General features: G+C 43.7%; 10 protein-coding genes across 10 annotated transcripts; 6 read left to right on the forward strand and 4 right to left on the reverse strand.

Annotated features, from left to right (window-relative positions):
• Window positions 1–459: 459 nt before the first annotated feature.
• Window positions 460–1,686, forward strand: EAE98_008956 (uncharacterized protein). Its single transcript, XM_038956577.1, has 3 exons — window positions 460–832; window positions 904–1,026; window positions 1,086–1,686. The coding sequence occupies exons 1-3, from the start codon at window positions 692–694 to the stop codon at window positions 1,494–1,496; spliced, it is 675 nt and encodes a 224-aa protein (XP_038806947.1). The 5' UTR covers window positions 460–691; the 3' UTR covers window positions 1,497–1,686.
• A 1,063-nt stretch (window positions 1,687–2,749) lies between these two features.
• EAE98_008957 (uncharacterized protein) lies at window positions 2,750–4,996 on the reverse strand (the record flags this gene model as incomplete). Its single annotated transcript, XM_038956578.1, has 3 exons — window positions 2,750–3,891; window positions 3,950–4,684; window positions 4,891–4,996. The coding sequence occupies 3 exons, from the start codon at window positions 4,994–4,996 to the stop codon at window positions 2,750–2,752; spliced, it is 1,983 nt and encodes a 660-aa protein (XP_038806948.1).
• A 1,259-nt stretch (window positions 4,997–6,255) lies between these two features.
• Window positions 6,256–6,594, reverse strand: EAE98_008958 (uncharacterized protein; the record flags this gene model as incomplete). Its single annotated transcript, XM_038956579.1, has 1 exon — window positions 6,256–6,594. The coding sequence occupies one exon, from the start codon at window positions 6,592–6,594 to the stop codon at window positions 6,256–6,258; it is 339 nt and encodes a 112-aa protein (XP_038806949.1).
• A 3,581-nt stretch (window positions 6,595–10,175) lies between these two features.
• On the forward strand, window positions 10,176–11,407 carry EAE98_008959 (uncharacterized protein; the record flags this gene model as incomplete). Its single annotated transcript, XM_038956580.1, has 2 exons — window positions 10,176–10,445; window positions 10,499–11,407. 2 exons carry the CDS (start codon window positions 10,176–10,178, stop codon window positions 11,405–11,407), a joined length of 1,179 nt encoding a protein of 392 aa, XP_038806950.1.
• Window positions 11,408–11,915: 508 nt separating this feature from the next.
• On the forward strand, window positions 11,916–13,263 carry EAE98_008960 (uncharacterized protein; the record flags this gene model as incomplete). The annotated part of the gene is made up of 2 exons (XM_038956581.1): window positions 11,916–12,105; window positions 12,173–13,263. The coding sequence occupies 2 exons, from the start codon at window positions 11,916–11,918 to the stop codon at window positions 13,261–13,263; spliced, it is 1,281 nt and encodes a 426-aa protein (XP_038806951.1).
• A 513-nt stretch (window positions 13,264–13,776) lies between these two features.
• On the forward strand, window positions 13,777–14,567 carry EAE98_008961 (uncharacterized protein; the record flags this gene model as incomplete). The annotated part of the gene is made up of 3 exons (XM_038956582.1): window positions 13,777–13,824; window positions 13,924–14,313; window positions 14,400–14,567. The coding sequence occupies 3 exons, from the start codon at window positions 13,777–13,779 to the stop codon at window positions 14,565–14,567; spliced, it is 606 nt and encodes a 201-aa protein (XP_038806952.1).
• Window positions 14,568–16,509: 1,942 nt separating this feature from the next.
• On the reverse strand, window positions 16,510–17,619 carry EAE98_008962 (uncharacterized protein; the record flags this gene model as incomplete). The annotated part of the gene is made up of 3 exons (XM_038956583.1): window positions 16,510–17,348; window positions 17,417–17,444; window positions 17,494–17,619. 3 exons carry the CDS (start codon window positions 17,617–17,619, stop codon window positions 16,510–16,512), a joined length of 993 nt encoding a protein of 330 aa, XP_038806953.1.
• A 225-nt stretch (window positions 17,620–17,844) lies between these two features.
• EAE98_008963 (uncharacterized protein) lies at window positions 17,845–20,231 on the forward strand. The gene is made up of 5 exons (XM_038956584.1): window positions 17,845–17,987; window positions 18,038–18,201; window positions 18,266–18,356; window positions 18,410–19,849; window positions 19,912–20,231. The coding sequence occupies exons 1-5, from the start codon at window positions 17,947–17,949 to the stop codon at window positions 20,003–20,005; spliced, it is 1,830 nt and encodes a 609-aa protein (XP_038806954.1). The 5' UTR covers window positions 17,845–17,946; the 3' UTR covers window positions 20,006–20,231.
• A 255-nt stretch (window positions 20,232–20,486) lies between these two features.
• On the reverse strand, window positions 20,487–22,080 carry EAE98_008964 (uncharacterized protein; the record flags this gene model as incomplete). Its single annotated transcript, XM_038956585.1, has 3 exons — window positions 20,487–21,581; window positions 21,637–21,855; window positions 21,910–22,080. The coding sequence occupies 3 exons, from the start codon at window positions 22,078–22,080 to the stop codon at window positions 20,487–20,489; spliced, it is 1,485 nt and encodes a 494-aa protein (XP_038806955.1).
• A 517-nt stretch (window positions 22,081–22,597) lies between these two features.
• EAE98_008965 (uncharacterized protein) lies at window positions 22,598–24,049 on the forward strand (the record flags this gene model as incomplete). Its single annotated transcript, XM_038956586.1, has 3 exons — window positions 22,598–22,898; window positions 22,950–23,111; window positions 23,163–24,049. 3 exons carry the CDS (start codon window positions 22,598–22,600, stop codon window positions 24,047–24,049), a joined length of 1,350 nt encoding a protein of 449 aa, XP_038806956.1.
• Window positions 24,050–24,702: the final 653 nt, after the last annotated feature.

The following is a 24,702-nucleotide window of genomic DNA, read 5'->3' on the forward strand; positions in this document are numbered from 1 at the left end:
TTGTTCCCTTCATCCTCTAAGCAAATCAGCTCACCATGTTCCCCATCATACAAAACACGAATGATCGCCATAGAATTCTCCATCTCCACCGGCAATTCAGAAATACCTCGGTTCACATCTCGAATTTGGCCCCGCGAAAAGGCGGGTACCTGACATCTTTCTCATGCGTGTTCTGCGTAGGGCTTTGCAATGTTAATTCACATGAGGTAACCATAAAAGGTAAAGGAATTGCGTTTCTCGTAAGGCTGTTTGTTACTGGATAATTCAAGTGCTTAGGACTACTTGAGATGTGTCACATACATTCCTAAAAACGCCAGAAGGGAAAAGATCCTTCTGGCCGATGTCTGAAGTGTGGTAAGCTGGAGCTAGTGGTAGTGACAGTGGGAGGTATTACGGGACGAAGCTTTAATGTATAGTAGTTTGACAATTAGCATGTGTTAAGATCTTTCTTTTTGTCTTTCTTTCTTCGATTCGATTCCTTCTCCCTTCTTGATAGAAAACAATACTATTCAATTCAACAACAGATTCTCTACAAAGAAACTCTACCCAGTGCATTCCATAGCGATTGAAAGAGAGGAGCAATTGTCCCTTCAATAAATCAGCAAGCCCGTCCAAACCCCACCATAAATAACCTCAGAATTCCCCAATCCGGAATTCCTACGAGCCCCTCCAAACCCCTCAATCCCCAAAGATGGCACCCGTCAAACCCTTTTGGTCTCAACCTTCTCACCCACATATCCAAGAAGTAATTTACGGCGAAGATGAAAATGGATATACCACCAAATCTATCTCCAAAGTTTCTCTTCCTCCTTTTGCTGTTTTTGCAAAAATGGTATTTTCCCCCTCGCCAATATAACTACTATCCGAGTCCAAGTCTTGGGTAATTGCTAACCACAATCGCAGGAATTCCCACCATGCACCGATGCCCCAGAAGCTACTTATGCTACTGTCCAAACAGGTACAAACACCCATTTGAATCTCAATTCAGACTTATTGTACATCAATCATTCCTGTGAACCTTCTCTCGTAAGTTCTCTCTTCCCACTCCTCCTCCTCCCCAGTCCTCCTCTAAACCATTCCCATAGATCTTCGATGTGCAAAACCGCACCATCCTCACCTCCCACACCGGCCTCACTGTAGGCCAAGAACTAACTTTCTTCTACCCTTCCACCGAATGGTCCATGTCCCAGCCATTTTCCTGCAACTGTGCTACTTCCTCTTGCGTAGGAGAGGTAAGTGGAGCGGGACAGATGAGCCCTAAAGCTTTGGAAGGAAAATGGTTGAGTGCTCATATCAGACGGGGCTTGGAGGAGACGAAAAATGGCAATGGAATTGGTAACGTGATGAAAAATGGAGACAAGAGTGTCAATGGAAAATTAAACGGTGTTCATGGTGAGAAGTCAAATGGAGAAGTCAATGGAGAGGGGGGGATAAACGGACGACGTGGCGTCACGAGTAGGGAAATGAGCGGAGAGATGGGTGGAGATACTTTGTAGACTACCGGGGGGTGATTGAGAGGAGGTTTCCTTGCGTTCGAGTTTTTGATTTTTGACTTTTTAGTGTTTTGTCCTTCAACAGGATCATGCGAGTTTGGTATGTTGGGATTTAACATCCTGTTGGTATCACATCACACCATATTATATCGTCATACAACTACGTTGTTTAAAGCAAACTACACATTTGATTCTATTCTGCCTATCTATGTACTGTGATGCAACCCGAGTAAGTGTCCCTCATGAGGATGGAGATACAAAGCCCTAGTTCCACATCATGCCATTCAGTAGCCATATGAAAAGGCGAACCTAACTAAAATCAAAAATAATGTAATGCAAATGGTGTTGAAGTAAACCCTTCCTGTTTGAAAGCCTATTCGTCATCGTTCGTAAGTGAGTGTGGTCCAACTGGGCAGCAAGTAGCCATCCTTGTTTTCCCAAACCCTATGTCATCTGGTATATCAATTGTCAACAAAGTCTCAGATGAGAAACATATCGTTAAGTGTGCACCAGATGCTATGCGATCAAGCCCCACCTTGAAAGCCGTCAAATATCCACCACGACACCCGCCTAAAGTACTCATCTCAACTTCCGAAGCACAATCTCTCATAATCCTCCTGCATATTCTCCCACCTCCCCTACAAATCAAGTATCCATTCAAACATTAACCCCTTCCCAATTGAACAGACCAGATGTGAAAATCGAGTTGTCCATTTGTCCATATCATTATCTCACAACCCTGACCAACCAGGCAAGATGTGATTGAAAAAAAAGCACCAAAGAAAGCATGAAAAGGCAAAAACAAGCTTGTAAATATCGTCCCGAGTCATTGGCACATCTTTTCGTATCGTACAATCCATTATTATCCTCCAAACATATAAGCAAAGTACGGCATTGAGATGAAATTAAAACCATAACAAGTTGATCAACTCTGAAGATGGCTCATAGAAGCACAAGTGCTGCTAATTCTGAGTTAAAAGTCATCTAAGCAAGGCCGTCTACTATGTCAAAAAGAGAAATATCAAGAGCACGAGAAAACAGTCGCATCAGTAATGAATCAGGTAATAACGGCACAACTCCGAATCGAGAAAACTGCAAGGAAATCGTAGGGTCCACGGGTATCGTAACAACATGTAGACCGAACCTAGTAAAGGTATAGGAAATCGTGGTCGGATGAGTTCTAGTAATGTCTCATGCCGACATCATACATAGTTTCGTCCCATCTGAAAATCCTTGGTTAGCAAAAGAGATAAAATTCAAAACTCAATCAGATCACCATTGCCCACATCATCGTAAAATGTCTGGGGTGGAGAAGATTCTTGAACTGACTGTAATTCATCCAGATCCATCATCGAGTCATCTTGGTCCATTAGATTTCTAGGTTGAGCAGAAGCTCTTACCTCCAAACCTTCGACGCCAAAGGTTGGGGATGACTGACTCAACGAAATTGGCCTGGACGAGAGATTGATTAGAGGCAAAGAAGCCGACGATCTTGCTAATTCTCGTGGGCTCTGTGACAACTCTTCTGTCTCCGCTTCATATTCTTGACTTGGATTTGGTTCTTCTTCGTCAGAAGTAAGCAGTCCTTCCAAGAGCTCCTTATTTTCTTGATCGTCTGTCTTGCGCTTTTCTCGTGAAGCAAAAGTTGCTTTGTTGATATCTTTACTATCCTTGTGCTTGTGGCTGCGGTAGAGAATAGGTTCTGGGTCGGGGAAATATGGGAGACGCCTGCTTAGTTCTTCCAATCTTGCCTTGCTGGGAGATGGGTTCTTCTTCCACTTTCGATTGAGAGGAGCAAAGCCTGAATCACTTGTAGATCCGGATAGGGTTTGCACGGCAGCGACAAAGTTGTTGACTGTCTTCTCCCTTAACAATCCAACGTGCTGGACAAGATTGCGAAGGTGCTCAGGCTGAGCCTGATCTCTGGGTTTGATAGGACTACCCGCCAACATGCCTTGGTAAACTTCACTATCCTCGGCGAACGCGTTATGGTCGAGAACAGACGGTGAGCCTGCATCCACTTTGTACATTCTCCTAGTTCTGTCTGGATCAGTATGGTTACATACTAGCCGCAATCTTGGTGTCGATTGAGCTAAGGGACTAGACGTAAGTAGTGAGTCCAGATCATCGAAGTCTGTGTTGCTTTGATAGGCTGAAGACTTCTTATTTGTGCGATCGAGACTGGAGAATTCCGGCGCCGATCCAGTTTCAGGCATTTGGCTACCGAAGGTCGAAGGTTGAATAACTTGCCCACTTGAACTTGGTGACTCGGTAAATGGGTCTGTGAGTGCCGAATTCTGACTGTGGAAAGATCTTACATCACTGTTGAGTGGCTTCCTAGGGATTTTGAGATTCCCTGTCATCTTTTGAAGCTTTGAGTTTTCGTTCAAATTTTGCACTATTAGAGAAAATTAGTTTCGCCAATCTTGGATAAAACAGATCATCATTCAAACTACCTTCATTAAGTCCCAGGTCTGTGTCACTAAGTGGTTCCGGGCGTCTATCAGGATGTTCTTGGATTGTTGGTGAGTTGACGAAGGGTGGTTGAACCAAATAATTTTCTTGGCCATTATCATTCTTTCTGCGGCGAAAGCTTCCTTGTAATACATTTTTGACCTTAAGAAAAGCCCCGGCCTTTAATCTTCTCTTTTTTTCGACGACCAAAGTATTTGTTGATCCTGGCTTGAGTTCTTCCATTGCCTTGAATGTTTGCGCAACAGAAGCATTAATTACATTCGGATCAGAAGGACTGACAATTAAGCGTGATTGCTCGTCAAGGCCGCCCGATGTCCGAAGAATTGGTCCTTTTGGAAATCTTCGAGTTTGAGACTCCTTGGTTGGGCTCCTACGACGAGATGTCTTATTTAACGCGGATTGTCTCTTGGACGATTTTCTAGGAATAGGGGGCGCCGAACTCTTCCTTGAGTGTAATGAAGCTTTGGCGGTCCCATTAGAGAAGTCAGTATCGGCGACCGTGCTCTTGCCGGTGATACACATCTCATTTTCACTAAAATTGAGACTGGGCAATTGTGGTAGGGTGTTCTCGGTGGTTGTGGGCTTATCGCGTGGCTCATTAATGGCAATCTCATCTATCGATCCACCATCGTCTTCATTCGGGGCTTCTCTGACTGGTTGCTGTTCTTCAGTGCCGGCCGGAGAGTGAAAAGCCGCTAACTGGCGTGTGCTCGACTCTGTTGATAACTTTATATTAGCTTCACTTCCAAGTTGATGACATCTAAGGTAATTTGGGAAACACAGTGAGTCCGAATCGAACTAATGGACGGTTTGGATTGCCAAGCGTGGTTGGAGACGTGGTGAAACAATAAAAACATGAAGGTGGAGTACAGCCGTGTCAACGGATTGATATTTCAGGTGAGGAAATAGAACAATCACTTACCTCTCTTGCTAGCTCTATTCTTCTTTGCTTTGATTTGTTGATTGTTTCTAAGAGAAGCGAACGAGCCCATCAGAGCATTTTTCTTCTTCTTCCCATAAGTCTCCATGGTGGAGATTACGAGGTTTTGTTGTGGGCGAAAAATTGATCGTACACGGGATGCGATAAATTAAAGTCGGAAATGGTAGATAGAGGTGGTGACAGTGGTGGCTAGATACTGTTGATAGTGAATGATGTTAGCTAAGGCAAGATCGACGGGGCTTGAAATTGATGGCAGCGAAGGAAGGAGGGAATGGATGAAGGGGTAGCGTAAAGATTAATTAGGATCTGATGAACACCTTCAGAGATCCATTAATCGTGCAAATGTTGCTCATTGATTGTCAGCTTGAGAATGATGCTCGCTGAAAGTGCGGAGGAGAAAGCAAGATTTCGTTGGTTATAGGATCAAACGCTTAAAGACCCAAGGTCGAAGGACAAAAGCAACAATGATTGATTGTACGATACCATGGCAAGTATCTTATGCGCACAATACCGCAGAATCCGCTGATAACAATGGGGTTGTTCAAGTGAGGATGCAGAATGGAGGAGTAGGGGTGAGATTGAGGCGATCTTACCTCAAAAGAGTTGGGCGATTGCCTTTGATGGAAGCCGGAAAAATAGCACTTTCGTCTTATCAATTTAGTAGTAGATTTGGAAATGTGATAGCTTTGCTGCGCAGTTGACAATAAAAGTTGTGCTGAGAAGTTGATATGGTCATGGTGTAGGTTGGACGAGGCGAGGAGAATAATTTGACGGCGTGGGGTAAGGCGATTTTGACAACCAAGTAATGTAAACTAAGGTGCCCAGCCGGGTATGTGCCTGACGGGAATACTCAAGGGCAAAACTCAAATTTGACAGCAGTGAGGCCCGGGTAAGGGAATAGCAAAAAGAGTGTGCTCCAACCAAAAATATTACCTGCTTGAAGCCCCGATTAGATAAGAGTATTTTTACACTGTTCTATCAATAAAGAAAAGTGCAAGACGACCTGAGAAAGACGCCAACTTGGTTACAGTGCCAAAGAAAGTATACAGACACTAAGCGGAAAGCTCTCCAGAGCACTCTCGTTACTAGGCTGGCTTCCCCAAAACTATTGTTGAAGGGGGACCAAACCTTGGAAACAAAGCTACCTGTCTTGTTGTACCTATTTGGAGGATCAGCAGTATTCTGTTTTGTTTAGAACTAAGTGGAATCGACAACTAATAGAATTCCGTCTCGTTTTAGAGCACAAGAAAGGTTACACAGGTACCTCATACATCTACGGCAACAGCATCATCACTCCGAACCAGCTAAAGCAACTACCGTGTTCTTCAACACCCTTCCACAGAAGCTCTAAACAGGTTGAACAACGCCAGATCCTACAGCAGTAGCTTGGGTATTTATGATTAGCTGCGGAAACTCATAGTGGACACCCCTTGGCAGAATTAGGAGAAGACCGGAAGACTTCTGAAGCCACTGCAATATCCCTTTGAGTTGAACTGGCTGTAGTGATCGTTGGCATATCTCGTATCTCTCGGCAGAGCTTCGAAGAACACCGCGCAGCGTTTGAAGCCTTCCTAGGATCGGAGATTCTCTGTGGCAAAAGGGGATACCATCTACCGGCCCAAAGGCAATGGCAATGGCGCAAATTGAGATACATCGAGGCCTAGCCCCTCCTTCAAGTATCTGCATACTATATTATATGCGTTAATTGATACATAGCTAACCAAATTACCATACTATAGAGGAACGCTTATCGGCTACACATGTATTCCCATACCCTGTAGCAGCGGCAGAAGCTACACCCCCAGAGACAGCTTTGTTTCAAAGAGCAACAATCAGGTAGCAGGATATCCGGAAAGGCATTGCACCCTACAGCAACACTCTCAGGAGGAGCAATAGGTTCTTCATTGAAACACGATCAACAGCAATCGAATCAACAAATCTATATTTCTATACACCCATTTCTCTACATCGGCTTCTGATCCGTCATTTTCGACAACGACCGACTGGATCGTGCGGGCACTTCACGATGAAATAATCACACAATATTCACACAACCATCAAACATACAATCACACCATCATTTGCTTTTGTGGCTACTGCGCGCTTTCAAAACATCGGAGTGTTGCCAATATATCTTCAAGCTTTCCAAGACCCATTCGCGCTTCCAATCAGTATGAGATAACTAGCTAACACTCAAATTCTACCAGAAACCCTCCCTCACTCTACCCCGACTAGAGTTCATATTATATTTTGCATTAGAAGCAGGCTATCCAACGCCCACCAACCTTGAATCGTTGACAAAAACGTATCGGAAACCACCCAGCTTTTATGTTCCGCCGCGTATACAAGAAACCATCGAAATTCCTGGCACACAGTCTCATATAAGCGCATAACAAAGCAAGGATGTAATATCGGAAAGTTCTTATCTCGCTACCACACATACACCTGCGGCGAAATAACAAACAATCGTTAAGACTTTACACTTGAAAGGAGCTTTACACAAATTCAAGCACATTCATTTGCGTTGAAGGATAACACCAACATGGGATATATACAATGGATATTCTTTTTACGACCTCTCCTTTGAGACTTGGGTGTGGCACATGCGATACTTGTACTTGATTTATTCCAGTCCATTAGGCACAGCAGACATTACACAAACTCAACTAAGCACCAAAGCCAATTCATCATATTGTACAATTGAGGGACCACCTTTTTCTCCAGGCTTACAAATCTCTTGTAACTATTGGAAGGAACATGGGAAAAGCTCTTTAATGTTCAATCCCATCCAGAATTTTCCAAACCACAAGACCAGCCTGGTACACCCAACCCCATTGAAGAACTTCTCATGAGTAGAGACCAAGTGTAGTATTTATAAGAGTCATTCATAACTAACCAATTGACTAATGTTTTCTGCTAAAATTATCTTCAGGAAAAACTCGTCAGGCTTTGGACTAATGCATTCATGGATAGCAATTTACTACTCAAAGGACATGTGCTACTGTAGTACCACATATCTTGTCATGAAATAAACGTCCAATTACATCTGTCTTTCAGAGCTATTCACATCTAGACAATATGAATATTGTCATTGTTTGTGTTGGTTACTCGACCCCTGAATACGCGAGTTCTTCAATTCTGACCTGTAATTCGAAGAGACAGAAAGTAAGTGCTTGGACCAAGCTCTTCAGTTTTACACTTCAGTTGACCTGACCATTTACACAATATCTTTTGTGCCCTTGGCCAAAGGAAAATCTTGCAATCATTTACTGGATGATATACAAATTAAGTTATTGTTTACTTCTGTTCTACCTTTGTCTGTCTGTACTGCCATGCCAGTGTAAATGGCTAGTTACTAAACTATGATTTTCTGTCCCAACTTCTGTCTCAATTCACACGCAAACTTGCGAAAGAAGAATACTTAAGCATGTATTAATTTTGGTTTGTTGAGTTCTCCACATCAGACCATCATACTGTACAATGCCAAGTTGCAACTCTATGGCTTGATTTATTCAACCACCTTTTGGTGGTTGTAAACATCTCCATGTGGTACTTTTCAGAAATGTTCTCCTGCTCAATACTTTGAATCCGACAAGCATTAGAACCTTACACACAGAAACCTTACTCTTGGAATACACGTACCAGTCATGTTTCAACTGCTTGAAGTGAAGCTTCCAGAGCATTAACAAGTAATCATGTTAAGCTTTGATTAGGAGTAAGTGCTCTTGTACTAGGGAACATCAAACCTCTGTTCTTACCAGATTACCACCGCACAACTGGTACTATCAAACATGTTGCCAAGTGCCTGGCATTAATGGGCATGTCATTTTTTTAAAGCAGACACTAGAGCATATTATATGAGTGGCAGATACATCAAGAGAGTCGACAAACTAAAATTGGTACTCCGACGTTCACCAGAATTTAACAGAGTACTACACTAGCTATTGTCTGATCTGTGGGGAAAACAAGCAAATGATGGAGAAAAGCATTATTCTTTTGTTGCGCGGCTGGCATGTTGGCACATGGTTATCGTATTATTTCCATCTCAATGGTGTTCCAACGATTGCGCCATTTGAGCCATGCTCTCAGTACACATCCAGTAAGTGGGAGTGCTTACTCCGCCAAAGCTGCTCCGGTAATGTATCTCCGGAAACGATTTTCCGCGGAGACTTTCCAGACGTAGGAACAGGAGCACTCCTTAAGTGCTGACAACGCGCACAAGGGGCGTGCTGGCAAATACCATTGGCATGTGCTAAGCTGAAAGTATCTGGGGTTGATACCACGGCCGCCGAGCCAAGGCACAAGAAAATTGAAGGATGGGACCCGAGACTATCGAGCCATGTGGATGGGCTGTCCTCTCTTATATTGACGACGATTGATATGGCTAGGAAAGTGTACGAAATGTATGCGGAATGGCAGACCGGAGCTCGGAATGGTGGAATGGGGCATGTTGTTTTTGTGGATTGAGGTTGTTTTGATTTGTATTCGGCTTTGATTCGGATTGTTTGCACAAATGTGGTAATATTATTGTCATCATTACGGTGAACTATAAGGCAATCTACTACTTGGGTATTCTCGAGTCAGGTCTTGAGCTTTGAATGCCTTATTCTACCTTGGTACTATGTGCACTTATGACCTTGGACAGTAGAATTTCACCCCTTTCACGTTCATTTCTTAACAAATGCGATAATACAATAACAAGGAAGGAACCATCAAGTTTACTTCTTTCTTCCTCTATCCAATCGAAAACAACAGACAACATTTGTCATCTTAAAAAGTTGATTGAAAATCTGACCCGCTGTGAAAAGATCTACTCAGCTGCTCGGCCACCGTAGTTATCAGCTGAATCACCTTATCGATTATTGGATAACATCAACATGGATGTCATTATTGAATTGCCCACTGAGATGTTCGTGAAACACGGAGTGCCTAGTAATCATGTTCGGAATCTGTTCCATTTGAAAATTATTTCACACATGTCACCTCTTTATAAGATCTCCAGACACTTTCCTTTCGATTGATTATTCTCATGGGAAGTTTTTGATTCATTATCTTTGTTATAAACTTTTATCCAATCATAATTGTGGTATTCATATACCACACGATTTTACCCGACTCTGTAATTTTTTAACTTTCACATCTCGGTCTGCATCATAACCTCCGTCCTCCGCCACCTTCACACAGTTTATATCAACTTGGATCTGCACTTTTTAACATCGATCATTCCAACTCTTAATACATTCACAACCCTTCATTGTATACCCAACATGTCATTCTCTAGTCTCGTACAGGACTTGTCATTCAGAGATGCCGCCAGCGAGCGACGACCACCAATTCGAGGACCAGGATCCGTTTCGACTTACGATGATCGTGCTTCATATGTTTCCAGGGCCGACTCTCACGTCTCTAGAGCCAGATCGTACGCAAGTACCGCTGCGACTAGCGTGAGCATATCGGGAGATATTGGTAGTCAACTGCACGGTGGTTACTGTCATCCTTTGGCAAGATCATGGCAGGCTGAGAGACAATTGACCAAGGTAAGATTTGCATCACTATGTACATCTCTTTCAGCTTCTGACAATAATCGCAGTCAATGCTTATCTATCCCCTATTCATTTCCGACATTGATGACGAAGAAACTCTTATTCCTTCCCTACCCGATCAACACCGACGAGGCATCAACAAAGTTGTCCCATTTTTAGAACCTCTTATTCGCAAGGGTTTGAGATCTGTTATATTATTCGGTGTACCGATTGCGCCTAACGTCAAAGATGCTCTTGGAACAGCTGCAGATGACCCACAAGGTCCAGTCATTGCCACAATTCGACTCCTCCGTCAAAGATTCCCACAACTATTCATCGTTGCAGATGTCTGCCTTTGCGAATACACCTCCCATGGACATTGCGGTATCTTAAGGGATGATGGTAGTCTCAACAATCAATTGTCCGTTGATCGCGTTTCGGACGTCGCAATCGCATATGCTCAAGCTGGTGCTCATTGTGTAGCTCCTTCAGATATGAATGATGGTCGCATTCGTGCCATCAAGCTTAAATTGATCGAGGAGGGTATTGCACACAGAGTTGTCTTGATGTCATATGCTGCCAAGTTCTCTGGTTGTTTATATGGACCATTCCGTGATGCAGCTGGTTCCGTTCCTTCGTTTGGAGACCGAAAATGTTACCAATTACCACCGGGAGGTCGTGGTCTTGCTCGCAGAGCCATTGAAAGAGACATTGGTGAAGGTGCAGACATCATCATGGTTAAGCCAGCAAGTCAGTATCTTGACATTATCAGTGATGCAAAGGAAATTGGAAAGAATATGCCAGTTGCAGCATACCAAGTTAGTGGAGAATTTGCAATGATTCATGCTGGAGCAAAGGCTGGAGTTTTTGACTTGAAGACAATGGCGATTGAATCTTCTGAGGGTATTTTGAGAGCTGGTGCGACCATCATCGTCAGCTATTTCACACCACAATTCCTTGACTGGCTTGAGTCATAGACGGGGTTCATTATAGATTATGGGATCACTCGGCGCATTTGTCTAGGCTTGTAAACGGTGTTTGGGATACGACATTAATGAAGGGACTGGGAAATGGAGTTAGACAAAACTGCTGTCAAAATACCATGAATTTAATGCTACAATCAAGAATTCAACTTTACTACAACTCACTACAACTCACTGCATCACATCTTTAACCAATGTCCCCATTCTTAACTCTCGCTGTAGCGACTTGTGATTTTTATATACCATCAACCCTGTCAATCCCTTGGTTAGTGGGGTCCCCCTTCTTCCTCGGCCGATTGCGGGGATCCTTGATCGGTTAAAATGGTCCGGATGGAAGGGCTGCGTAGCTTTGTGCCGAAGACAGCCTCGTGAAGCTTGTGTGAAAGCTTCGAAGCTGTGAGTCAATCAAACCTTTAAATATCCAGATTCTTTGGGTCATGATCTTCAGCATCTTAACTTTATCTCCATTCACTCGTTCCGTATAAACTATAGAAATCCAACAATGAAGTGTTTTGCGCCCCGGCGCATTCCAAGTCGTTCGACTTTCTTTCTTGAAGATTGCGCATTGAATACAAACAAGACACTTTATCCTGCTACAACATATCGATTACGACTTTCGGGGGAAAGAAAAGAGAGGCGATATGCTTCATCTAATAAATCTTCGAGGCCGAAAACTGCGCTGTTCTTTCCTGGTATGATCGCATGATGCCGCATGTCTGTGGTGATGTTGGTTTGTTCGTATTCACTAACAATCGACAGGTCAAGGAGTTCAAAGAGTCGGAATGTTAACGCCATGGCTCGAAGCCTTCCCCTCTACCGCCGGCCCTATAGTCGAAGAAATTGATGATCTTCTGGGATATAAACTCTCATCCATAATAGCGAATGGGCCCAATAGTACCCTCACAGCTACGGGCAATGCGCAACCTGCGATCATGGCGTCTTCCATCTTGATTTTACGAGTTTTAGAACGCGAATTTGGCTTCAATACACACGAGCGAGTTGATTTTACATTGGGACATTCTTTGGGCGAATTTGCTGCGTTGGTTGTTGGGGGATATGTGGAGTTTGAAGATAGTTTGTACCTCGTGCGCAAACGGGCAGAAATCATGGCCGAATGTTCGCGGAGAGCAAGCGCAGAACATGGAGGTGAGTATGGGATGGTAGCTTTGGTTACGGAACCCGATCACCTCTCTTCTCTAATCGAAGCTATACACCAATTTCTAGGTCACATTTCTGCGGGTTCAAAGTCTGAAAGTGCGGAGGTCCCTCCTATTCAACAAGTGCTAATTGCGAACATGAACAGCAAGAATCAGATTGTCTTAAGCGGGAATATTGGGAGAATAAAGGAATTGTTGACGCATTTGAGACAATTTGGAGGCCATGATCCTAGGGCCGTTAGGTTAAAGAGTGATAGTCCTTTTCACAGTCCATTGATGAGGCCTGCGGCGAAGTCTATGTTGAAACTATTGGAGGGGAAGAGTAAGGTGAAGGGAAAAGAAGACAAGGACTTATTAATATTCCCTGGGACCATGGATTGCATAAGTAATGTCAGTGCAAGGCCGTTCCAAAGTAAAGAGGAACTGAAGGACCTGTGGTCGAGAAGTTGTGTTGAAACTGTCAGATGGTGGGATTCAATCAAATACTTGGACCAGGAGAAGAAAGTTCGGAGGTGGATTGGTATTGGTCCAGGGAAAGTTGGGAGAAATTTGGTAGGCAAAGAAGTTGGGATGAGGGGGATGGACACCTTAAAGGGAGGCGGAGTCTGGGGTATCAGTGACCCGAAAGAGATTGAGGAAGCTTTGAAAGCTTTGGATGAGACGGAATCCCTTGGTGTGGAGGAATTAAAGTGATCAGCTGTTCGCAATTCATGTTCCTTTCTTTTCCAGGGGATTCTTTAGGAGAGACCAAGCTGTCTATAATCTGTAAGAGGAAAGTATTGGAAAGATACAGAGATTCCGAAAAATCAATGGCGTGGAGGTGTTTTTCTGATATGAATGAGCGCTTTTGCACATCTTGGATGATAGGTCTCATGACGAGGCTACGAGGCTGGATGGATTGTACAATACCCAATAAGTACTGTTATGAATATTTATATATTATCAGAATCCCTTGAAGTTCTCCTCGTAAATCTGAACCCTATACTCAAAAAAATCAGCTGCAAATATATGTTGAAGTTCGACAATCTAAATATTTCTTGCTTCACTGTCGCGCGGACCATAGCCTTGCGAGTTCTCGGCAAACTACAATCACATTCGCATCGCAAATCGCATCGCAATACAACTTCATTCCCTAAAACCTATCAAAGTACCCGTGCTCTTCGTTCAATTTAAGGACAGATAGTGCAGAATCATATACCTTCAAACATGACAACAATTCCTTCAATAGCCTGTCTAGGCGTCATAGGCAAGAATGTACGTTGTCCAATCCCCCCTCTGTCTATCCTCTTCTTATTCTCCTTCCCACCACCCTCCAAATTTTATACGTCATGTACAAACAACTAACACGCCCAGAATAATCCCCTCCACATCTCCATCTTCCCACCTCACTCACCACCCTACCCAACATCCTCCTCTGCCTCCACCCCCACCAAATCTACACCTGCCGTCCACGAATCCCTCCGTACACCTCTCCAGTACTCGCTTCTGCTAAGTTCCACACTCGATATATTTGATTCGCGGAGTCGCATTTCGGGGAGCAATTTAACGGGGGACTTGGGGCTGCTGTACGCGGTTGATGAGAGGTTGGCGGCGTATGGGTTTGAGACGAATACGGGGGTTAGGTTTGTGGTTTTTGTGGATGGGAGGGGGAGGGTGGTGAGGAATATGGGGGGGAATGGGGGGAATGGGAATGCAGAGGGGGGTGTGGGGGGAGGAGGGGTGAGGGAGGGGGATATCAAGAGTGTGAGTTTTGAGTTTTGTTTTCTAGCTGATGGGGATGGGGAGAGGAATGGGAAGGATTCGGAAGAGAGTGCTAATGGTGCAAACAGATATTCAAAGCGATGCAAGCGGCATATATCCGGCTCCTACAAAACCCATTTTACGATCCAGATGAACATTGTCCAGTCAATGGGAAGGGCGGGAAGAAGATTGTTAGTAGGAAGTTTGTGGAGGATATGAGGAGGATTGGAGAGGGTTGGGTGCCGGGAAGTGTTTGATGGGCCTGCCGTGTGTTCGGGGAGGTTTAGGAGTGTTCAATGGGGAGGATAATATGGTATCGATAATATGGACATACGCACACAGAGAGGTGTAGAGGAGGCGAGAAAGATAATTGTATAGGAGCAAGCCTTGGAGTCGGGAGCTATTCACATTGAGACGGTTAGCATGGATGGAGTTTGGGAATTTTTTTGAGTATTGCTATACTAGCTGATATAAATTGATACTCTATAAATATCATAATTTTTGCTTATGAAGATCTTTTTTAAGGTCATGGATGGTAACCATCCAGATTCATTGTGAAAATATACATGATCTCTATATAAAGCTCAGCAAGCGCTTGAGCTTTTTCGTTTACGTATTTCTATATTCCTGAGCGGGCCCTTGAAAGAAACAGCGATTAGCTGAAGCCTGGATTAGCTTAGAGATTTCATTGTTTCCCAGATGTTTGAGGGAAGATAGTAGAATACTTTTTTGGTGGATCTCACACATTGGTCTGGCATACTATAAACAGAAAATTCTATTATGGTATTGCGCATCTATCTATTTCTATTAGCAATCAAGGCCTTCCCATGAAAGTAGAGTGTAGGTATTTAACGCAGATACAACAGGATGCACAACCGCCAAACCCAAAGCGGGAGATCCCCCCCCTAAAAAGTCTCATCTCTGTCGAGTACCTCAAGCCTCAATCTACCTGTCAGGTACAGGAGGAAACAACAAAAAACGTAATGGGCATCGTATCAATCCACATTTGAATAGCCAGAGCCACATTTGTCATCCGCACCTGACATTAACATAAAATTCGGTATTGGTCTGAGGTCAACAAGTCACCCAATGCCATGTGTATAGCAGTACGCCAGAGTTTAGAATCCTGCAAACCGCGTGAACATGCAACAGGAACCTCAGCAACTATTCGCTGATCGCTGAGTCCAAAAACTTTCGCTGCTACAACTTTGCCCCTTTATCATTATCGTTCCAGCCATATTCTCTCCACTTCCACTTGCTCTTCCACCTCCGATATCCCACTCCAGCCGAACAACCACAACCACAACCACAACCAAATTTCATTAGTACATCCTTACGAAAGGGAATTCTCCCACCTCCGTACATTAATTTGTGTGAGCAATCCTCTTTCCCCTTTCCCCTCACAATTCCATTCCCTACCACTACTCGCTCGTCCTCACCACTGTTGCATCCAAATCAGAACCATCTCTACAAGATCTAGATCTCGCTTATGTTTATTGTTCCAGGGAGGAGAAGAAGAATGCAGTTAAAAAGCACATACCAGTCAGTGCTTTACTACATATTGAGGATTTGAAAAGAAGTAGATAATACCGGTTTAAATCAATACCTGTCAACTTCTACTTTTTTGTAAGTGCTAGATGGGGACAATGCGGATTATAGTATGTATATATTTACCGTTTCGACTTTGGCGACGATGCATTTTGTTGCGTTTGTGTTATATACGCTGGGGGGAGAATCCTCAAGGACTATATCTATGAAGATGATTGAAAGTAAGAGTGCTCATGGGTAAGACAAGCTGGTGCTATCTCATATTTGGGACCCCGCCCATACATGAAGGGTTCTCTTATAGCAAGACTACAAAAATGTGTGTTCTTCCTTAAAATTGAAAAGGACAGTAGATAATGTCCAACATGTGACTTTAGTGGTGAAATCAAATTAGGGGCTAGCGAGATTGGAAAGATTTTGTGAAAATGAGCTCGAACGATAGTATGATACTCCAATAATTCGCAGATTGACACATAATTCAATGTGCAAGTTAAGATTTCATTTCATAGCATACTTTACTGAGTTGCTTCGTAAACATTGTGATGTGTTACCATCCTAAAACTTAAGTCAAAACCTTGAGCCATAGCTCGTAACAGCAAGCCATCATCGGCAACACCAAACACCTTCGTATACGCCAAGCAAAGGGAAGATCACTTAATGTGCTTTCAACCATGCCAAAATTTGATCGTACGCCTCCGCTTGTGCCTGCTTAATGTTCAATTGCTCGTAATCACCGAATACGGCGAATCCATGAGGAACTCCCGAATATGTCTTGAATTCATGTTCGATGTTATTCTCATTCAGGTATGTCTTTCCAACTTCTTGAACGTCATCGGAAAACAATTGATCATCCTCGACACAAACAAATGCCAATGGAACTTTGGTTCCTTCCCAATCCTCCTTGCCGACTAATGTTGCGTGAGCGATTGCGCCAGCTTTAATGTACGGTCCTTTCTTTTCAACGGCGGCTTCCTCATCTTTCGCCGGTTGCTGACCCCAGTGAACGGCGTCTGATTTCTCGCCTGCAAGTAACAGAGTCATTCTTCCACCTAAGCAATATCCAACAGAATAGATTCCTCCTCCATTCGCTACTGCATCTGCGAACTCGTCCTTTGCGGCATCGATGACTTTGTGGATAATCGGTAAAATCTTTTCGGGTGTTTGTCTTGCGAGCCACATATCTGCCAAGAAACTTTTTGCTGTCTCTGCGGCGTGCATCTTCAACTTCTCAATCAAAGAAGGATCCTTATCTTCAGCATAGGTCACGGAACCAGGTAATGGGTCGTTGTGGAACATATCGGGCATGATAACGAGGAAACCTTCTCCAGCGAATTTATCGGCTTGAATCTGATTATTGACCGAATGCATGCCTGTAGCGCCCGTAAGAAGTAGTAAGAGTTTCGATGGCGCATGAGGATATTCGCTGGGCTTGGAAATGTAAACGTCGACCCCTCCAAGTTGTGTAGTTTCTCCAGATGAACCTTGCCCGGCAGCTATTTTCGTCAGTAATTGATTTCTGCAGTTTCTAGAAGATGCAGAATCAATGCGCAAGAGTACTAACGTGTTGGCCTATCCTTTACACAATGCTCCTTGTAAAAGTTAGTAATATTCTTCCCATTCAGTGTCTCAAAGACGTACACCCAAACTCGCACCGCTTTGCGCTGGAGTATCTCCTGGAATTGGGCTTGGTTCGACTTGAGGAACCTCTTTTGAGTCCTCCATAGCATCGCTCTCTGGAGCTCTGGTAGCGGTCTCTTCAGCCATATTGTATGTAGTTCTGGATGTTTGCAAGTTAATGTTGTTCTGTCAACAAGGAAATGAATGGATGATATTTGGGCACTGAAGCTTGGCGGCGGGCGGGAGGCCACGTGAAGAGGGGCGGATGATGAAGAGCGGGGAGGCTTCGTGTTAGCGTGATATAATTAGGCTGCTAGCGCGGCGAAGCACGTTCCAAGACGCGTGAAATTCTAAAATCAATTTACACGAACCGCGACTCATCATCAGTAAGGAAAAGTTGACAAGTCAATAAATCAAATACTTGGTATACATTTATTTTCAGTAGATCCAAGAATAATAAAGTCGTTGATAATAATGGAAGTTGCAAAAGCTCAAATTACTCAAGGTGCATTGAAGTGAGTATTACATTCATTCAAATCGTCTTTCCATTGCTAACTCTTGGAAGTGCTATCTTCAATGACACTGATCGAGTAATAAAAGACTTCCCGGTACCAGTATGCCAGGTAGTACAAGTCAAACCTATGGGTGCGGGTGTAGATGGACAAGCTGAAAGATTCAGACTTGTCGTGAGCGACATCCAAAACTTTGTACAGTGCATGCTTGCCACTCGTAAGTAGAACTCGTGCTCTTTTACTTAAACTCTGCGAGAGTCATTTGACTGATGGCGGATTAGAGGCAAACCATGTTATACACGACGGAAAGTTGACAAAAGGCTGCTTCATTCGTCTGAAGAACTATCAGGCGAATGAAGTGAAAGGAAAAAGGTTAGTAGACTTAGATTCCCTAACAAGAGGTCGGTGCCTAATGCTGCTCTTAGAATTCTGATTATCCTCGATATCGATGTCATCGAAAGCCTGGGCACTATGGAAAAGATTGGAGAACCAACCGCGGTCAAGGTCGAGGAGGACGTTAAGCCAACAAATACTAGCATTGCCGGAAGTGGTTTCTACGGAAACAAACCCCAACCTCAACAACCTGCAGCCCAAGATCGTGCACTCCCATCCCGCAACGGACCCTCTAGCTCCTCATCACACGCCACTATATATCCCATTGAGTCTTTGTCGCCATATGCCCACAAATGGACAATCAAAGCAAGAGTTACAAGCAAGTCAGATATCAGAACATGGTCCAAGCCGAATAGTGAAGGAAAGCTCTTCAGCGTGAATCTTCTCGATGACAGTGGCGAGATCAAGGCTACGGGCTTCAACGAGCAGTGCGATGCTTTATATGAGATTTTCCAGGAAGGTAGCGTCTATTATATCACGAGTCCATGTCGTGTTCAAATCGCCAAGAAGCAATTCTCCAACATAAATAATGATTACGAGCTTATGTTCGAACGAGATACCCTGGTAGAGAAAGCCGAAGACCAAGATAATGTCCCTCAAGTACGATATAACTTTTCCAACATTGGAGAATTACAGTCTATTGAAAAAGACAGCACAGTTGATCTCATTGCTGTGCTCAAGGAAGTTGGAGAGATCTCAGAAATTACGTCGAAGACGACCAGCAAACCCTACAGCAAAAGAGAGTTAACATTGGTTGACGAGACTGGATATTCTGTACGATTGACAATATGGGGCAAGACAGCAACCTCTTTTGATGCCAGTCCAGAGGCGGTTGTGGCTTTCAAGGGCGTCAAAGTTTCCGATTTCGGTGGTAGAAGTCTGAGTTTGTTATCTTCTGGCTCTATGTCCTTTGACCCAGATATCCAAGAAGCACACAGACTCAAGGGGTGGTATGACTCCCAAGGTCGTACTTCTAACTTTGCTTCTCATAGCAATTTGGCCAGCGCTGGAGCAGCAGGAGGCCGCCAAGATCCCGTCAAGACCATTGCTCAAGTCAAGGATGAGGGTCTTGGAATGTCTGAGGAGAACACAGACTACTTCTCTTCTAGAGCCACCATCGTCTACATCAAACAAGACAACTTCTGCTACCCAGCCTGTCTCAACGAGAACTGCAACAAGAAAGTCGTTGACCAAAATGATGGCACCTGGCGTTGCGAGAAATGTAACCAAAGCCACCCTAAACCCGAATATCGCTATATTCTCGCCTTGAATGTCAACGATCATACCGGTCAAATGTGGCTAACGGCCTTTGACGAAGTGGGAAAGCTAGTCATTGGAAAGAGTGCAGATGAGCTGATGGAGATGAAAGAAAATGATCCACCAGCTATGGAGAGAGTGTTTGAGGATGCAAATTGCAAGATGATGACATTCAAGGTTCGATGCAAAACTGACACTTATCAAGATCAAGCAAGGTATGTCAATTCTGATCCCACACATATTAGTATTGTGGATATGCGACTAATTATTACCATAGGGTCCGATATTCGGTCATTTCAGCCTCAGCTGTAAATTACGCTGCTGATGCTCTGAAGTTGGCGGAGTTGATCAAGGCGTACAACATTGATTAGATGTGTATAACTTGACATGTAGTGTTTATGGTTTGAGAAGAATAATGATGGCGTGGGAGAGGCAAGAGCCTTTTTATCAATGACCATGATGAGTTTGATGATGGTACTTCACACTGTTTGGCGTTGCGTAGTCAATGCTAGTGTCATTTTCAATTTCATGATAGAGATTTGCACGAAGAATATGAAAGTATTACCACAACCAATGCATGCTTATTTGCATTCTTACTTGTTTAGGATTCATAGATTCATTTTCTCTACTTCATAGATTCATTCCTATCATATCTTCATAATACGCCACCTGCCCATACGCCACTGCTTCCGATTTCTTCGAAAGACTTTACTGTGTATTACAACCCGTTCATTGCCCAGAGCAAACATCGCTTTTTGCGATTGATCCATACCACGTCTTCCTAGAGAAAGAAACCAATGCCCACTTCGTCATGAACCACTAAATATTCCCGCTACACCTGAATTAAACTAACTATGTCTCCATCATTATGTCCTCGTCCTCAATTATAGAGTTCCAGTCCAAGGGCTCTGCTGTTCCACCAGCGTTGGCAGCATTTTTCAGCTTCAACTGAGCCTTCTGAGCACTGTCAATATATCGCTTGTCATGTGTCAAAACTCTATCCGTAACTTTGATTTGTTTGGCTAATGATTGGATACGTCGAGTCGATGCCACTAAATCATTTTGAACTTGGGTTTCCGAAAGGACTGGACCGGTTGGCGAGAACGTAACAACTGCATGGCCAGATTGATCTCGAATCATAGTTGCAGGTAAAGTGCCTTCGGCGATCATGCTCTGTACAAGATCTTCAATCTGTTTGATTGAAGTTAACTTTGCACCAGTTTCTGCGCTCATCGTAAGACCCATGATATCCGCAGCTCCAATTTTTGAATAGACGTTGGCAAGATTACGGATCTGAAACTTTTGATAAGCAGCCAGAACACAGCAAATTAACCCGAAATTAGCATCGTCAGACCATATCTGTCGACCGAATTCGGCCTCGCTCTTTAATCGTGCCGCTGATCCAGTTTCAAAGATACCGGCAATAGCTTCGTATGGTTTTGCAATAATGTGGAATGCTTTAGCGGCGGCCGGGGAAGTGGTCTTTGGAAGTTGAAGGACCTTTCCATATTGAAGAAGTCCAACGAGTAACCATTTTTTGTATGCCTCAACCATGACAAGGCTCACGCTATTATCATTTGATGGATATATTATAGCATTCTCCAACATCTCCAATGCAGCGTCCCATCTCTGTAAACCAATATAGATTGATCCACTGTAATAGAAATACTCTAGTATCTCGAGAGGATTTAGTTTGGTGGAAAAGTTCGATTTGATCGTCACATAGGATTGTGCCGGTAGGTCGGCTTCGCAAAGATAACGTGTGTATGAAACTGGTTGCTTGGCAGGTATATAAAGGATGGGTTTGTCAATAAGTTCTGTAATGGCAGCGAAGTAACGTGTTTGGAGAGCCAACCGGACAAGATATATATGGTTTGAGGTAAGGACCGATCCTGAGGGGTCGATTCGAAGTATTGCTTCTCTAATTGGGGGAATGGCAGCACCTGGCTATGTAGACTTTAGTATTATTTTCTTCCATGAAACAAGATATATTTCTACGCACCTGACGTTGTTCCGAAGCAACTTGCGCTACAAATTCCATGACATCTTGTATCTCTTTGCCAAGGTATCGGATCTGCCTTTTATCGAAACTATGTAAAAAGGCTGTCGCCTTCTCCCATAAGTCATTGACGTTGACTCCCTTCTCGCCTCTATGGGCCGCAGCGATGTGGGCTCTTAGAATGTAGATGTATGGAACTGTATTTAATGAGGGGTTGATCACCTATCACAAACTTATTAGCTCTTGTCCGTCCACAATTTCAATAATTCTGCGCACATCTAAAGGACTTTCATCACCTGCAGTCGGCTGTAACAATGTCTTCTCGGAGGTCTTCTTTAAACTGTCGATTTGTGATGTGATGCCAGTATCATATTGCAAATCCGTGAGAGGTACCAAGGGCGCTGGATGGGGAGGAAATAAAAGCATGCGGGAGAGGAAATTGTCCATCTTGAAGGTAGAGTATGCGACCAGATAATGAGCGTTTGTGGGAAGTCACTCAATCGATTACTAGGTACACAGCTTTTAAGGACTTGAGCTGGTCTCGGATAGATGCCGTGTGGAATAGACGAGGTAATCTCAAACTTAACTCCAGGAATGTCAAAGGTAGCTTCAGTATACTATCTTTGAATCCCAATTCTATTGATATCAGGCGAATCGATTCGAGAAACGAAGTTGTGAGAGGCTACGATGTTGCCTTGGAGCTACAGAGCTCCCACTTGTTTGTGGGGTTGGTACCCGCTAGCGGCCGTATACTCCGGTCACAATCACGTGCTGTCAAAATTTCCAGAAATCAGTCATCGCACTGAGGGTGGAACAAGGGCATTCATTATTTGTTATCAAGACTTTTTCGGGTGAATCTATAGCACGTTCTTGTACCGTTAACAAAGCTAAAGTGTTCGTAACCTCGACTTACCTCTTCTAAAGTCCTTCGTCCTTTTTTTTAACCCGAATTCTGCAAATACCCATGTCTCTCACAAACGCAACCCCAGCAGAAGCTGCGAGCGGGGCTAAGACTGCTTCTCACGTTCTAGCTACACTTCCAACAGCCTCTAGAAATGCAGCTCTAACGTCTATTCATGATGCACTTCTACAAAACAAAGCAGATATACTAGCAGCCAATGCCCGAGATCTTGAATTGGCTCGAAAAGAAGCCAAAAGTGGTCGTTTAAGCTTAAGTATAGTATCGAGGCTGGATTTGGGAAAGAAGGGAAAATACGAGGATATGTTGAAGGGAATTCTGGATGTCAGAGATCTTGACGACCCTGGTATTGACAAATTTCCCCATAAGGTGAATGATGGCTGATCACTTCATACAGTTGGAAAAGTTACATTGCGAACGAGGCTTGATGATGGTCTAGACCTCGAGCGAGTGTCGTGCCCCATTGGAGTCCTTCTGATTATCTTTGAAGCACGTCCAGAAGTCATCGCAAACATTGCTTCGTTAGCAATTAAATCCGGAAACGCCGCTATCTTGAAGGGTACGATAAAACATTCATGTCGTCGTTCAAATGAAAGCTAATGTTTTACAGGTGGAAAAGAATCTACCGAATCTTTCATTGCTATCTCTACGGTAATCTCAGCGGCTTTACAATCCACAGAAGTCCCTGCAGCTGCGATCCAATTAGTTACTACCCGGGATGTAATTCCTCAATTATTGGCATTGGACCAATATATTGATCTCGTTATCCCAAGAGGTTCGAACGAATTGGTCAGATATATCAAGGAAAATACCAAAATTCCAGTGATGGGTCACGCAGATGGCCTTTGCTCGATATATCTTGAGAAAACGGCCGACCCAGCAATGGCAACAAGGGTTATCGTTGATTCAAAAACTTCATATCCAGCCGCATGCAATAGCGTGGAGACTTTACTCGTTGAGCAAGCAGCTCTCGAGACAATTCTTCCTAAAGTTGCAGAAGCACTATTAGAGAAGGGTGTTTCTCTACTATGTGATGCTTCGAGTAAATCAGCTCTTACATCAAGACTTCCCTCTAATCAAGCAGTCTTGCTCGAAGATGCAGTTGAAAGTGATTTTGACACGGAGCATTTATCCCTTGTTCTTGCCATCAAGACTGTTTCTAATCTCGACGAAGTTATTTCACATATCAATATTCATGGTTCTCATCACACAGATGTGATACTCACGTCATCTTCTGATCTCGCCGAGCGATTTATGGCTGGTGTTGACTCAGCAGGAGTTTTCTGGAATACGTCCAGTCGCATGGCCGATGGGATGCGCTTTGGCTTCGGTACCGAAGTAGGAATATCAACAAACAAGATCCATGCACGGGGACCAGTCGGTTTGGAAGGTCTTATGATCTACAAATATAAAATTCGCGGAAACGGTCAAATGTCCGTTGAATATGGTGAGGGAGAGGGTCAAAAAAGGTTTAAGCATGAAAATCTCTTGATATAGTTTTCTCATCGCATCATAAAAGACACTCATGTTTTCAAATCCAGGCGTATATCTTTCTTGACGCATTCACGTCGTGTTCAATTTTTGATTGTTGATACTTGAGGTGTCTGAGAAACTTGAGACGAGCCCATATACATGGATTTGATCTGTTGAACGCGTGATTGTGTGCGTCTCTTCTCTTCGCCTTTTTAAACCTCCAAGAATTTGACCCAAACACCGTGTCCCCACTTATCCTGTCACGGTCCCAGCTTCCTCTCATCTCTTGGCGTATCTATCGGTACTACCTTCCCAAACCTGCCAATATCTTGGCTTTCGTCTTGAAAAGTCCATATTGTTTCTAGGATCTCCTCTTAAGCTTTATGCAATTTTCTCTCAATTCTTCCAAGTGGATTGACTGGTGGATACATTCTCGCTACGCATGTGCATGCTCGGTAACTTAAAACGAACGACCCCTGAAGCCCCTTGACACAAACCATGTAACAAGATCAATGTTACCCAATAACACTCAATTCTTGGGATGACGTTTTGATGTTTCCCATATCTTTTTCCTGTGGTCAACCTTTTCTATCTGTGTATTTGAGATATGTGAAATCTGAAAATATGGGGATATTAATCTGTTTGTCACTTATAAGGCATCGTGCGTTACTGGTCGC

This window comes from Botrytis deweyae, assembly GCF_014898535.1.
Source record: "Botrytis deweyae strain B1 chromosome Unknown BDEW_025, whole genome shotgun sequence".
NCBI lineage: Eukaryota > Fungi > Ascomycota > Leotiomycetes > Helotiales > Sclerotiniaceae > Botrytis > Botrytis deweyae.

Excerpts from the sequence above, each read along its gene's own strand:
- EAE98_008956 (XM_038956577.1), top strand. The coding sequence starts at position 692 with ATGGCACCCGTCAAACCCTTTTGGTCTCAACCTTCTCACCCACATATC. Across the intron at positions 833-903 it reads TTGCTGTTTTTGCAAAAATG|GAATTCCCACCATGCACCGA; the intron begins GTATTTTCCCCC and ends CCACAATCGCAG. Across the intron at positions 1,027-1,085 it reads ATTCCTGTGAACCTTCTCTC|ATCTTCGATGTGCAAAACCG; the intron begins GTAAGTTCTCTC and ends CCATTCCCATAG.
- EAE98_008963 (XM_038956584.1), top strand. The coding sequence starts at position 17,947 with ATGGAAGTTGCAAAAGCTCAAATTACTCAAGGTGCATTGAA. Across the intron at positions 18,357-18,409 it reads AATGAAGTGAAAGGAAAAAG|AATTCTGATTATCCTCGATA; the intron begins GTTAGTAGACTT and ends TGCTGCTCTTAG. Across the intron at positions 19,850-19,911 it reads ACTTATCAAGATCAAGCAAG|GGTCCGATATTCGGTCATTT; the intron begins GTATGTCAATTC and ends TTATTACCATAG.